The following is a 15,029-nucleotide window of genomic DNA, read 5'->3' on the forward strand; positions in this document are numbered from 1 at the left end:
GATTTTAAGAGGGTGGTGTGGAAGAAAATGCAATGCATGCGACTAGTTTCTCCATATAGTAGGCTTGTTGTTGTGTGAAAAAATGTTTGGCCCCTTCCTGATTTTCTATTCTTTTGCATACTTAAATATTTCAGATCACCAAACAAATTTAAGTATTAGACAAGGATAACACAAGTAATCACAAAATGCAGTTTTTAAATGAAGGTCTTTATTATCAAAAAGAAATCCAAACCTACAGGGCCCTGTGTGAAAAAGTGATGGCACCATGGACTATTTTGAATTATTTTCTATTATAAAAATGTCTTCAAGGGAACCTGGCATAATTGCAGCCAGGTATATTTTTCCCTGTAATGCTTTGGCCCTTCAGAGAAAACTTGGTTTGAAGATCCACTTGGGAACCGTGAGACTTGTCCACTGCTCTAGCTGATTGAAAATTCTCCACCTGGGTATTTAATGAGAGACCTTAGACAGCAGGGGGAGAAGAAAAATGGCTAGTCACGTCTCTGCTCATGGTCCCTGGCCCACTCTTCAAACTACATCTTCGCTGATATGCCAAAGCGTTTCATAGAAAGATAGACCTGGTTGCAATCGCTTAGGCTAAGTACACACTTGCGTTTGGCAAGAGTGTGGAGGGCTGCGTACTTCCTCCCTTAAGCCCTGCCTACTTCCTCACATCTTCCCTTAAAGGGAATCTGTCACCCCTTTTTTTGAGATATCATATAATGATATCATTCAATTGTGTGTCACATAAGGATTCTCTTAGTACTTTTGCTTCCCTCTGACCACGCACCTTTCATGCATAAATACCTTTTTTATATCGGTTCAGATGTATGTAAACTGCCACGGTCCGGTCCGATGGGCGGGGCTTATTCACTGCTCCCCCCCTCCCTGTCTTGCTCTACGCATTTCTTCTTGTGTAGAGCAAGACAGAGAGGGGGAGAGCAGTTGAATAAGCCCCGCCCAGCGGAGCGGACAGCGGCAGTTTACATACATCTGAACTGTTATAAAAAAGGTATTTATGCATGAAAGGTGCGGGGTCAGGGGGAAGCAAAAGTACTAAGAGAATCCTTATGTGACACACAATTGAATGATATCATTATATGATATCTCAAAAAAGGGGTGACAGATTCCCTTTAAAAGATAATTATGTGCAGACCAGAATTTATTACTCTGATCAAACCAGGGCAAACACTTGGTGTTCTGCAATACCACGCAAGCTCCAGATTTAATGTCTGTCGATATCATTGATGGCTTCAGCCATATTAATTTTTCTTGGCTTATCTATGGTTGATCAGTCAGGACACATAGGTGGTATGAACACTCCAGCAGACACTTGAACCAAATGCCTCACCCTACTGATACCCCAATACTGAGCAACTGCTGCCGTGTGTGTCCCCTACTACTGCACCTGCTGTTAGGAGTGCTGTTATTGTGGCACTTAGTTCCCCATATAATAATGCCCAGTATAAACACCGTACAAAGACCCCCACAGAAGCCCTCACACTGTGTAATGGCCCCCATAGTAAGCCCCAAAATGTATAATGGCCCCCACATTAGCCCCCAAAATGTATAATGGCTCCGAAAATGTATAATGGCCCCCACATTAGCTCCCAAACTGTGTAATGGCCCCACATTAGCTCCCAAACTGTGTAATGGCCCCACATTAGCTCCCAAACTGTGTAATGGGCCCCACACTTTATACACACAATTTTAACAAAGATACCCATGAGTAGAGTGCCAAGTTTTATTATTTCACATTGTGGTTTGGGTAACCTACTTACGAACCTCCAGAGTAGTGCCACGGAATACTTCACACCACACTTTGTAAGGGCTCCCACAGTAGTCCCTATGAGGGCCTCCACTTTTTCTGGGTCCCCCATTGTTTATGATGCCCACCACAAGTTGAAATTAAAATACGACTCCCATGGCAAGGCCCCGGCAGACCAACGCACTGGTGCATGCACAGGATATCAGCGTCCCGGCGTGACTCAATGACGTCACGTTGGGACTCTAAAGTTCTGCACATACGCCAGCGTCTTGACCTGTTATGACGAACTCAAGCCTAAAACAACCTGTGATCTAGAGAACAGAGAGGGGTAGTGCAGGGAGATCGTGTCTCTCTGCTCTACCGCAGGGCTTATGGGTAGAGTAGCATTTGGTGGCCCTACTGAGTGAGGGACCCAGTGCAACTGTGCCCTCTGCTCCCCGGTAGCTAAGCTAAAGCTACTGCTTGGGAGTACTTTTCATAAGCTATGTATCACTTATCTTCAAAAACCTGTTCCTGCAACTTGCTTCTGTCAACAGGCGCCATCATATTCATTCTACGGGGAAGGGGGGACGTTGGTGTTATAGGAGATGTCAGGACCTGTTCATGGTTGCCATCTAAGAGCTGCCAGGCGACCATTGACGGACACATGTAGCAGTATGAAGATAAAACAGTAGCTAACTTTAGTCCAATCGTTCCAATTTTTCTAAAGTGTATTACCACCTTTAGTCTTATAAGATGTTGATTCTTCAGTCTTGTTTGTCCTGCCTTGTTACAATCAATACCTAATAGCATTAAAGGGGTCATTCACCCAGTGACTGGCTGCTATTTCCTAGAATATCCCTGAAAGCCATAGTTCAAGGAATAACCTCAAAGTAACCATACAATAAGATCTGACACTGTGTCTCATGGTTTCACAAGTTTCAATTGTTATATTGGTACTGCATCTAAGACTTTAGTTACATTTATGACATGTCTGGTAATTCTGTACATTTTATTCCAGGCTACAGTTCTAAAGAATGGGACAGAGGTCTTCAATGATTGGGTCAACCCCCCACCCCCAATTTACATGCAATTTTATTTTTTTAATGTAACTAACCCACTGGAAGTCCTCGGTGGAGAGAAGCCAGTAGTAGATGAAATTGGACCATATACTTACCGGTAAGTTAATTGAAGGGAACCTATGTTTATTTTGGGTTACTAAAACACCTGGTCATGTAAAACAGGATCCTGCTTACCTTCCTGGCCACAAAAGGATTTTCCATCACTTAAAATATCAACTTTTAATTTTTATGTAAATGAGGCTGCAAGTGCACCGAAGGCAGCTGAGTCCTAGCTAGTGCTTTCAACCTGCCCTTAGTGCACTTGCAGGCTCATTTGCCTAAAGATTCAGTATTCATGAAAGTGAGAAGATAAAGTATTTTGGTTGTACAGATGAATATTGCGGCTTTAAGTCTCCTCATCTTGACATGCTCAGCATGTCATTCTCCGCAAGGAGAAATTATACTTCTTGGATATCGGTCAGACGCTTCTCTCACAGCCAAACCAGATCTCACACTTTGCACTATCGAGGGGCAGTACCCCGAAACACAGTGTCTGCAAATTGAGATTCTGGCTTGGCTTTTATCCTAAGGGTACCGTTACACTAAGCGATGCACCAGCGATCCCGACAACGATATGGATCGCTGGTGCATCGCTAAGTGGTCGCTAGTGAGCTGCCACACAGGCAGATCTCACCAGCGACATAGCAGCGGTCGGGGGTTGCTACTTACCTGTCAGACGTGGCGATGAAGACGTGCTCCCGCCCGTGTCCACGCGTCGCTCGTCGGTGCCACAGGAAGCCCAGCAGGAAGTGCCCGACGAGAAATGGTCTAGGATGTTCTCGCGCGATCAGCGACAGACAGCGGGGGAGCTGGTCGGAGGTAAGTATCACATGTAGCGATATCGCTAGCGATATCGCTGCTGCGTCACAAAATCAGTGACGTTACAGCGATATTGCTAGCAATATCGCTATGTGTAACGGGCCCTTTAGTCATGTAACAAGGCTCGTTAAAGGATCAACATTGACTTTTAGGATTGCTACTTCCAATAGGTGGCACTAGAGTTCTAGTCCTCTTCCTCTCTGAAGAGACAATTTGCATAATTACTTTGTACAGAATGCATACAAATACCAAGAAAATCATATGAAATAAAAATAAATATATAGTACAGACCAAAAGTTTGGACACACCTCATTCAAAGAGTTTTCTTTATTTTCATGACTATGAAAATTGTAGATTCACTCTGAAGGCATCAAAACTATGAATTAACACATGTGGCATTATATAATTAACAAAAAAGTGTGAAACAACTGAAAATATGTCTTATATTGTAGGTTCTTCAAAGTAGCCACCTTATGCTTTGATTACTGCTTTGCACACTCTTGGCATTCTCTTGATGAGCTTCAAGAGGTAGTCACCAGAAATGGTCTTCCAACAGTCTTGAAGGAGTTCCCATAGATGCTTAGCACTTGTTGGCCCTTTTGCCTTCACGCTGCGGTCCAGCTCACCCCAAAACATCTCGATTGGGTTCAGGTCTGGTGACTGTGGAGGCCAGGTCATCTGGCGTAGCACCCCATCACTCTCCTTCTTGGTCAAATAGCCCTTACACAGCCTGGAGGTGTGTTTGGGGTCATTGTCCTGTTGAAAAATAATTGATGGTCCAACTAAACGCAAACCGGATGGAATGGCATGCCGCTGCAAGATGCTGTGGTAGCCATGCTGGTTCAGTATGCCTTCAATTATGAATAAATCCCCAGCAGTGTCACCAGCAAAGCACCCCCATACCATCACACCACCTCCTCCATGCTTCACAGTGGGAACCAGGCATATAGAGTCCATCTGTTCACCTTTTCTGCGTCACACAAAGACACAGTGGTTGGAACCAAAGATCTCAAATTTGGACTCCTCAGACCAAAGCACAGATTTCCACTGGTTTAATGTCCATTCCTTGTGTTCTTTAGCCCAAACAAGTCTCTTCTGCTTGTTGCCTGTCCTTAGCAGTGGTTTCCTAGCAGCTATTATACCATGAAGGCCTGCTGCACAAAGTCTCCTCTTAACAGTTGTTGTAGAGATGTGTCTGCTGCTAGAACTCTGTGCATTGACCTGGTCTCTAATCTGAGCTGCTGTTAACCTGCGATTTCTGAGGCTGGTGACTCGGATGAACTTATCCTCCGCAGCAGAGGTGACTCTTGGTCTTCCTTTCCTGGGGCGGTCCTCATGTGAGCCAGGTTCTTTGTAGCGCTTGATGGTTTTTGCCAATGCACTTGAGGACACTTTCAAAGTTTTCCCAATTTTTCGGACTGACCTTCATTTCTTAAAGTAATGATGGCCACTCGTTTTTCTTTACTTGGCTGCTTTTTTCTTGCCATAATACAAATGCTAACAGTCTATTCAGTAGGACTATCACCTGTGTATCCACCAGACTTCTGCACAACACAACTGATGGTCCCAAACCCATTTATAAGGCAAGAAATCCCACTTGTTAAACCTGACAGGGCACACCTGTGAAGTGAAAACCATTTCCGGTGACTACCTCTTGCAGCTCATCAAGAGAATGCCAAGAGTGTGCAAAGCAGTAATCGAAGCAAAAGGTGGCTACTTTGAAGAACCTAGAATATAAGACTTACAGTATTTTCAGTTGTTTCACACTTTTTTGTTAATTAATTCCACATGTGTAAGTTCATAGTTTTGATGCCTTCAGAGTGAATCTACAATTTTCATAGTCATGAAAATAAAGAAAACTCTTTGAATAAAAAGGTGTGTCCACACTTTTGGTCTATACTGTATATAATAATGGACCATTTGCTTTTTGACCCTCGAGTCGAACCTTGATGATGCTACATTAAAGAGGTTGTCTGTGAGCACACAAAAGGTCTGCATTTTTCCAAAAACGACAATGCACAGTATAAAATAGCATAAAACTTTCTTTTCTAATCAATGTACTATTATTACACAGCCTCCAATTACACAGGTCTTTTCTTTGCAGTATAGTTACTATGATATCTGGTAGCTATTGGGAATGTCGCTATAAAATAATAACCAGATACTTTATATTACAGGATATTCGTTTACCCTCACACCTCATTAATACCTTTGTGTATGTGCAAGTAAAGGAAGTACCGTAGTTATTCAGCGACCACTGATGTTTGCAATGTTGGTATCATCAAAAGTGATTCTGTTACATCTGAAGTCTACATCTCTGCATGTCTATGAAATCTGATTTCTGAAGGTTCCGGTAAAGGGATCTACCAGCCTGCTGTGTATTATTGCACCTTTCAATATATTTATAACATTTCTGGTATTTATAATGAATATATTGCATTATGGTGACTTTGGTAAATATTTTAATGTTATTTATTTCTGTCTACTTCTCCATCTCACATCATAGTCTATAACCCTAGACCCAAAAGTCCCATGAGTATTGGGCAAGTAGAAACCTGCAGCCTATTCATTCTATGCACACTTGCACTGCAGAACATGTGGTAACAGGCCTATGTGTCTATGACATTGTGACTAATTCTAATTGGCTTGATTTGTAAGAAGCCTGCTTATGTCTAATCATCTGTACAACCTGGAATTAATGTCTGAATCCGCCCTTTTCTCCCGTCTTATACCTTGCCATTCTAGCTTATAGAGGACATATGGAGAATTTGCACTGAAGAGCACGTTCAGATGACTTTGTAGAAATTGTGTGTGTGTATATATATATATATATATATATATATATAGCAATTAAATATAAAGTATCTGGTTATTATTTTATAGCGACATTCCCAATAGCTACCAGATATCATAGTAATTACACTGCAAAGAAATAATAGTACATTGATAAGAAAAGAAAGTTTTATGCCAAGGTTATGATGCAGAAATCTCAAAGGATCCCTGTGCCACCTTTGGGCATAATAAGAATTAATTATATATTCCTCTGTCTACATTCTCATTTCCATTACCATATGTTGAGATGAGGTACTCACCTACCAGAAGATATATTAAAAAGGCCATCTTATCTACATTGAGCATTGTCGGTTGATGCCAGGGATGTTGCAATTAATCCTTTAACTACCCTCTAAAGTTGTCATTAGAATAATTGGATAATAAGTCTTTGACCCTAAAGACTCCCATACCAATTAGACTAATGTTGGCTGAACCTGCCGATAGCCACAAGTTTGGGCTACACTCGACTCCAGGGCTGTACAACATACAGTACATGGGCCTGCCACAGGATTTGCTGTGGCCTGCAGGAGTCCGGAAACACTGGTTCCTTTCTTGCTATATTCAAACATATGTGACTTTCAGACGCAAATACGTTTTGAACACTTGATTGCCAGAACTGGGACAGAGCAGAATCCCGTCAGCCCCAGCCCCGATGTGCAGCGTCATGATGACGTCAGTTATCTGTCTAGGTAGCAACATGTTCTATCCATGTTTTTCACTGATAGAATGTGCACCCATTATAATCTATGAGGCTAGACCGTTCACGTCTTTGTTTTTTCATGTGTTTGTAAACAATTATGGAGACATGTCCTTTTTGATTCGAGTCAGAAATCAAAATCACCCATATGGGTCTTAACAGCTACATTGAATTACAGAAACACTGACCAAACACTGATGAATTTTGGTCTGGTTTTTTTCACATACGAGAAAATAACGGAGGTCTAAGGCTAAGGTCCCACTTGCGATCATTGCATGTCCCACTGCATTACAGATGGTTCATAAAGGATCGTCCATGGTAGAATTAGAAATTAATTGCGAATGTTTGTATATCATCAATGACTACAGAGTTGTGCAGAGAACATGCAACAGTTAATAACTAAGCAATTGTAATGGGTTTCTATAATAAAACAGAAAGATAGCTCCTAGTCAGGTATAGATAATCACAGAAAATATTTAAAGTTGATAACTTGAATAAAAAATACCTTTTTTATATGTTTTCTTTTTCCCTTGTACGCCTTTCATGTCCTAATAAAAATCATAGATTCATATATTGTTGGCGTTGGAAGAGACCTCCAGGGTCATCGTTTCCATCCCCCCGCTCAATGCAGGATTCACAAAACCATCTCAGACAAATGTCTGTCCAGCCTCTGTTTGAAGACTTCCATTGAAGGAGAACTCACCACCTCTTGTGGCAGCCTGCTACACATATTGATCACCCTCACTGTCAAAAAGTTTTTTCTAATATCTGATCTGTGTCTTCTCCCTTTTAGTTTCATTTTATTGCTTCTTGTGTTTCCATGTGCAAATAAGATTAATTATGATCCCTCTACACTGTGACGTGACATCCCTTCAGCTATTTATTCTCCTCTTAGCCTTCTTTTTTTGCAAACTAAACATTCCCAGATTGTTTATTCATTCCTCGTAGGACATACTTTGCAGTCCGCTCACCATCCTGGTTGCTCTTCTCTGAACTTGTTCCAGTTTTTCAATGTCTTTTTTAAAATGTGGTGGCCAGAAATGTGCACAGTATTCCAGATGTGACCTGACCAAGGAGGAGTAGAGGGGGATAATTACTTCATGTGATCTAGACTCTATGCTTCTCTTAATACATTCTAGAACTGTGTTTGCCTTTTTTACCCTTCGCCACGACCGCACCCACTGGAGGTATCGGATCCGCCCCATTTGGAACAGGAAACCCTACAGGAAAGATAAAAGGGGCGGTCCGCCTTTCCTCCTCAGTTCAGTTTTGGTTTCCTGTTCCAAACGGAGCCACGATATCCTTCAGGAAGAATACCTGGGCCATGCATGCCGCCTGTGCAGTCTCCATGGGAACGGCAGGGGCTGCGGTCTGGAGGCAGCGTCGGGGGAGATTCCGTTAGACGGCTCCCCCCTCGTCTGGTGAATGGAGGGTGATGACTGGGTCCGGGGAGGGCCGCCCCGTCTCACCCAGGAGCGCGCCGGTAGGCACCAGGATGCACCGCTGCGGTGGCGGTGCATGGAGAGCGGGGGCCGCACATCAAAGCAGCGCGGTAGCCGGCCGGCGCAGAGTCTCCTGACCCCCCGGAAGTAATCGTTGAACTTCCGGGGCGGGATGGCTGAGAGCGCGTCGGCGTATGCGCGCGGTGATCCCAGGGAGGAGGAGCAACTTCCGGTGGGGCGGCAGAGAAGAAAAAAAAAAAAAGGGGGCAAACTATTTAAACAGCGCCGCAGCTGAGCGGCGATGCAGCAATGTCGTCCCCAACGGAAGCGCACGCTCCAGCTGGGGATTCTGCAGGCTTGTTGGCACACCCGTTAGACCGCAAAGCAGAATCATCATTGAAGAGGTCTTGGGAATCTGCCACAGGTATTTTTAAGCCAGCGGTAGCCAGCACATGCACCACTAGATCTATGCTCGTGTGGTTGGACCAGCTGGATCAACAAATCGAGCAAAAGGTGTCCAGAGAAAAATTACGGGCCGCTATCCCATTAATCAGAGGGGCAGCTGCCTTTATGGCTGATGCTTCGGCGGACACTCTGCGGCTGGCAGCAAGATCAGCAGCTCTTGTGAACAACGCCAGACAGGCGTTGTGGATGAAGAGCTGGAAGGGGGGACGTGCAATCAAAGGCTAAGATTTGTGCAACCCCATGCGAGGGTGAGTTTCTCTTCGGGAAAGAGTTAGATAGCATACTCGCCAAAGCAAAGGAGAGGAAGTCGGCCCTCCCTGACCCTTCTATCCCTTTCTATAGGAGAACCTTTAAGAGGCGACCGTTTGGAAGGAGGAGGCAAACGGAAAGATCAAATAGATGGGCTGCAAAAGACGAGAAACAAAAGGGTACCATGTTCAGGGGTCCAACATTCCGAAGGGAAAATAGAAATGAAGAAATCAGACCCACCTGTAGGGGGTAGATTACATTTCTTTTATTCAGAATGGGAACAAATATCCTCAAACCCATGGATCTTGGGTATTATTAAAGAAGGAATGAAAATAGAATTCCTTCAAGACCCTTATGATTTCTTTATCCTAACCCGCCTTAACTCTATAGCCCAACAAAAGGCCCTCGAGGAAGAAATTCGGAGCCTACTATGCAAGGGGGTTTTAGTGGAGGTCCCAGAGGGACAGGAAGGTAGAGGCTTCTACTCTCTTTTATTTTTAATTTCCAAACCAGATGGTACGTTTAGAACAATTATTAATTTAAGGAAACTTAATTCGTTTATAAAAAATTATAAGTTTAAGATGGAATCAATCAGATCCACCATAAAGCTTCTCTTTCCAAACTGTGTGATGGCGGGGATTGACTTAAAAGATGCTTACTATCATCTTCCTATCCATAATAGATACCAAAAATATCTAAGGGTCGCAGTGGTGTTCGAAGGCAAGGTCCGTCATTTTCAATACACAGCCACGCCTTTCGGCCTCTCTACAGCGCCAAGAATCTTCACCAAGGTGATGGCAGAGGTGATGGCCTATCTTCGTCAAAAAGATACTTTAATCGTACCTTACTTAGACGACTTCCTAATAATCGGGAACTCGGATACCCAATGTACCGAACGAGTGGCTGATGCAATCTCATCTTTGCAGGGCCTAGGCTGGATCATCAATATACAGAAGTCCAGGCTCGTTCCGCAATCCCTCCAGATGTTTTTAGGGTTCCAATTGAACTCCATAACCCAGAAATGTCTACTTCCTCAGGTAAAGATTGCACTAACAAAAGAGAAAGTAGAGGCAGCCATAGATAGACCACGCATGTCCCTGAGAGGGGCAATGTCGCTATTGGGGTCGCTAGATTCCTGTGCCCCTGCAGTCCGGTGGGCCCATTATCATGTCCGCACACTTCAGCATCAGATCCTCCAGGAGTAGAGGCGACATGGTGGTCACCTCGAGAGCAAGATAACCCTAACTCAGGAGGTCTTGACTTCTCTAGAATGGTGGTTAGATGATGACCATCTATCCTCAGGAGTCCCATGGGTTATAGTACCATCTTGTATCCTAACCACCGACGCTAGCCCCAAAGGCTGGGGAGCCCATATGGGGAATAGCTTTTGTCAAGGAAGATGGAGTAGAGAGGAAAGAGAATACTCGTCTAATTTAAAAGAACTGACAGCAGTATACTATGCTCTACATCATTTCCTTCCACAGCTCCAACAGAAACATGTCAGGATCCTGTCGGACAACACTACCACAGTGGCCTACATAAACAGACAAGGAGGTACTCGATCAGAGACTCTGATGTCTTCTGCGGCAAGAATCTTAAGCTTAGCCGAAAGCTATTTGTTGTCCCTCTCGGCTCTTCATATCAGAGGAGAGAACAACCAAGAAGCAGATTTCTTAAGCCGACACACACTTCGGCAAGGGGAGTGGTGCCTCGGTCGCCAAATCTTCCAGGACATAGTAGCTCTATGGGGGCATCCTCAAGTGGACCTCTTTGCCACAAGGGAGAACAGACAGACAAAGACCTTTGCTTCCCTGTCTCCAGCAGATCACCCAGACATACTGGATGCCCTTCAGGCCTCATGGAAGTTCAAGCTGGCATACGCCTTCCCTCCATTGATTCTCCTACCACAAGTGATTCGGAAAATCAGAGAGGACAAGGCGAGAGTAATCCTGATAGCACCATTCTGGCCCAAGAGACCGTGGTTCTCGTGGCTACGAATTATGTCAGTGACAGATCCTTGGGTTCTCCCCTCAAATCCCAACCTACTCTCCCAAGGCCCTTTCTTCCACCCTCAAGTGGACAACTTACACTTGACGGCGTGGAACTTGAAAGGCACCTATTAAGATCAAGAGGCTTTTCGGAATCATTAACTACTACGCTCCTACAGAGCAGGAAGCAGTCCACGACCCAAATTTATAAAAGAATATGGAAGAAATTCCTACAGTTTCATACAGCATCTCATACAGCAGAAGTCCCGATAGTTCCTATCTTGGAATTCCTACAAAAAGGGAAGGAGTTGGGCTTGGCAGTAAACACACTGAAAGTACAGGTGTCTGCGTTGGGGGCGCTGTATGGCCATAATATAGCAGGCAATAAGTGGATATCGCGATTCATTACAGCGTGTGAAAGAATAACTCCGGTTCACATACCTACAATCCCTACATGGGACTTAAACCTGGTGTTAGACGCCCTGACAGAAGAACCTTTTGAGCCGATAGATACGATATCCCTTAAATATTTATCATTTAAGACGGCCCTCTTGGTAGCACTGACATCCGCTAGGAGAGTGGGTGATATCCAGGCCCTGTCCATAGATCCACCCTTTTTACAGGTATACCAAGATAGATTAATATTAATGCCAGACCCCTCATACCTGCCTAAGGTATCAACAAAGTACCATAGGTCTCAGGAGATACTCCTCCCAACCTTCTTTGAAGATCCCTCCACTCCGGAAGAGCAGAAATTCCACACTTTGGACGTCAGAAGAACTGTCCTAAAGTATATTGAAAGGTCCGAGAGCTGGAGGCAGTGTAGGGCTCTGTTCATTTCTTTTCAGGGCTGTAAAAAAGGGTATGGAGTCACAAAGAGCACCACTTCCCGATGGATCAGGGATGCCATTCGTTTAGCCTACTCTACAAAAAAATGAAGATCCTCCGGAAGGCATCAGAGCACATTCCACCAGAGCAATGGCGGCCTCCTGGGCGGAGAGGGGAGACGTTCCAATTGAAACCATATGTAAGGCGGCAATTTGGTCATCCCCTTCTACCTTCTATAGACACTATAGACTTGACCTTTCGTCTACTTCTGACCTAAGCTTTGGCAGGACTGTCCTTAGCACGGAGGTCCCACCCAGGTGATGGTCTCTGGAATCTCTCCAGTGGGTGCTGTCGTGGCGAAGGGTAAAAAGCCGGATTACTTACCGGTAATGCTCTTTTAATGAGTCCACGACAGCACCCGCTCACTTCCCTCCCTGCTAGAAATATCAATATTAAAAGTATATCGGCTAAAGTTGGATAAGTAAAGTTACAAATACAAGACATTGCCTAATCCTTGGCGGTCCTCCTGGTACTCTGAAATGCAAAACTGAGGAGGAAAGGCGGACCGCCCCTTTTATCTTTCCTGTAGGGTTTCCTGTTCCAAATGGGGCGGATCCGATACCTCCAGTGGGTGCTGTCGTGGACTCATTAAAAGAGCATTACCGGTAAGTAATCCGGCTTTTTTGCTATTGCATCACACAGTTGACTCGTGCAGTCTGTGATTTATTAGTATACCCGTCTTTTTTCACATGTGCTGTTGCTTAGTTCTGTTCCTCCCATTCTGTATATGTAATTTATGGTTTTCTTGGCCAGATGTAGAATCTTACATTTCTCCCTGTTAAATGCCATTCTATTAGTCGCTGCCCATTGTTCAAGCTTATTTAGATCCTTCGGAATCCTTTTGCTGTCTTCTCTAATGTTAGCTATCCCTCCTAGCTTTGTATCATCTGCAAATTTGATTAGTTTACCCTCAGTTCCCTTATCTAGATAATTTATAAAAATGTTGAACAACACTGGGGAAAACAGAGCCTTGTGGTACCCCACTTGAAACACTCTTCCAATTGGATGTGCAACCACTCTTGGAGTATGATCCAGTTATGAATCCACCTAAAAAAGAAAATGTAGCAACTTAAGTGTACACTTTAACCCCTTTCCTACATTAGACGTACTATTCCATCCATGTGACCTGGGATCTAAGTCCCAAGGACGGAATAGTACGTCTAGCACGATCAGCTGCGCTCACGGGGGGAGCGCAGCTGATCGCGGCCGGGTGTCAGCTGATTATCACAGCTGACACCCGGCACTATGTGTCAGGAGCGGTCACGGACCGCCCCCGACACGATAACCCCTGGCACACTGCGATCAAACACGATTGCAGTGTACCGGGGGTTTAGGGAAGCATCAGGAGGGAGGGGGCTCCCTCCATGCTTCCCTGAGACCCCCACAACAGCGCGATGTGCAGCGCTGCTGCGGGGGTCTCCTTCCCTGCAGGTCCCCAAATCCAAAATGGCGGCGGGGGCCTGCAGGGAGGCGGCTTCCTCATGCCTGCAAAGCACTGATGTGTCACAGCGATCTGTGATGTGACAGAGCAGCGATCTGTCACATGACAGTTATGTCCCCCCTGGGACAATGTAATAAAGTTAAAAAAAAAAAAAGTGTCAAAATAATTTATAAAAAAATTGCTAAATAAATTAAAAAAATATATGTATTCCCCAATAAATTCAATAAAAATAAAAAAAAAACAATCAAAGTACACATATTTGGTATCGCCGTGTCCGTAACGACCCGCCTATAAAACTGTCCCATTAGTTAACCCCTTTCGCGAACCCCTTAAAAAATAAAAATAAAAAACAAAGCAAAAAATAAAGCTTTTTCATCATACCACCGAACAAATGTGCAATAACGCGCGATCAAAAAGACGGATATAAATAACCATGGTACTGCTGAAAACGCCATTTTGTCCCGCAAAAAACGAGCCACCACACAGCGTCATCAGTGAAGAAATAAAAGTTATAGCCGCAGAATAAAGCGATGCAAAAAAAATTATTTATATAAAATTGTTTTCATTGCATGAAAGCGCCAAAACATAAAAAAAGACATAAATGAGTTATCGCTGTAACCGTACTGACCCGAAGAATAAAACCGCTTTATCAATTTTACTGCACGCAGAACGGTGTAAACGCACCCCCCCAAAAGAAATTCATGAAACGCTGGTTTTTGTTCATTCTGCGTCCCAAAAATCGGAATAAAAAGTGATCAAAAAATGTCACGTGCCCGAAAATGGTACGAATAAAAACGTTAACTCGTCTCGCAAAAAATAAGACCTCACATGACTTGGTGGGTCAAAATATGGAAAAATTATAGCTCTCAAAATGTGGTGATGCATAAACTATTAATACAATAAAAAGCGTCTTTTAGCGTGCGACAGCTGCCAAAAATAAAAACCCGCCATAAATAGTAAATCAAGTATTTATTTCCATTTTCTCATTAGGGCTAGGGGTGTGTTGGGGTTAGGGTTGGAGTTAGAATTGGCACATCAGGGGCTTTCCAAACGCGACATGGCGTCCAATCTCAATTCCAGCCAAAAAAGTAAAATGGCGCTGCTTCCCTTCCGAGCTCTGCCATGCGCCCAAATAGTGGTTTACCCCCACATGTGGGGTATCAGCGTACTCATGACAAATTGCACAATAACTTTTGGGGTCCTGTTAGGCTAGTTTCACACTAGCGTTTTTTTGCGCTGTGTTTGGAGCGCACATGAAACGCATGTTAAAAGTGCATGCAAACACTTGTAAACGCTGTGTTTTTTGTAGCATTATTGTGCACATAACTACAAAAAATCGC

General features: G+C 44.0%; 1 protein-coding gene across 1 annotated transcript in view; it reads left to right on the forward strand.

Moving 5' to 3' along the window:
- The window catches only part of SCARB2 (scavenger receptor class B member 2), a 125,242-nt gene that overhangs the window by 11,115 nt on the left and 99,098 nt on the right, over positions 1–15,029 (forward strand). Inside the window, exon 2 of the mRNA XM_073541223.1 lies at positions 2,769–2,926. Within this exon, the coding sequence (XP_073397324.1) occupies positions 2,769–2,926 (158 nt within the window). The remainder of the gene's footprint in view (positions 1–2,768; positions 2,927–15,029) is intronic.

The sequence above is a fragment of the Dendrobates tinctorius genome, unplaced genomic scaffold (genome assembly GCF_039654945.1).
Source record: "Dendrobates tinctorius isolate UK_male_01 unplaced genomic scaffold, ASM3965494v1 ptg000011l, whole genome shotgun sequence".
NCBI lineage: Eukaryota > Metazoa > Chordata > Amphibia > Anura > Dendrobatidae > Dendrobates > Dendrobates tinctorius.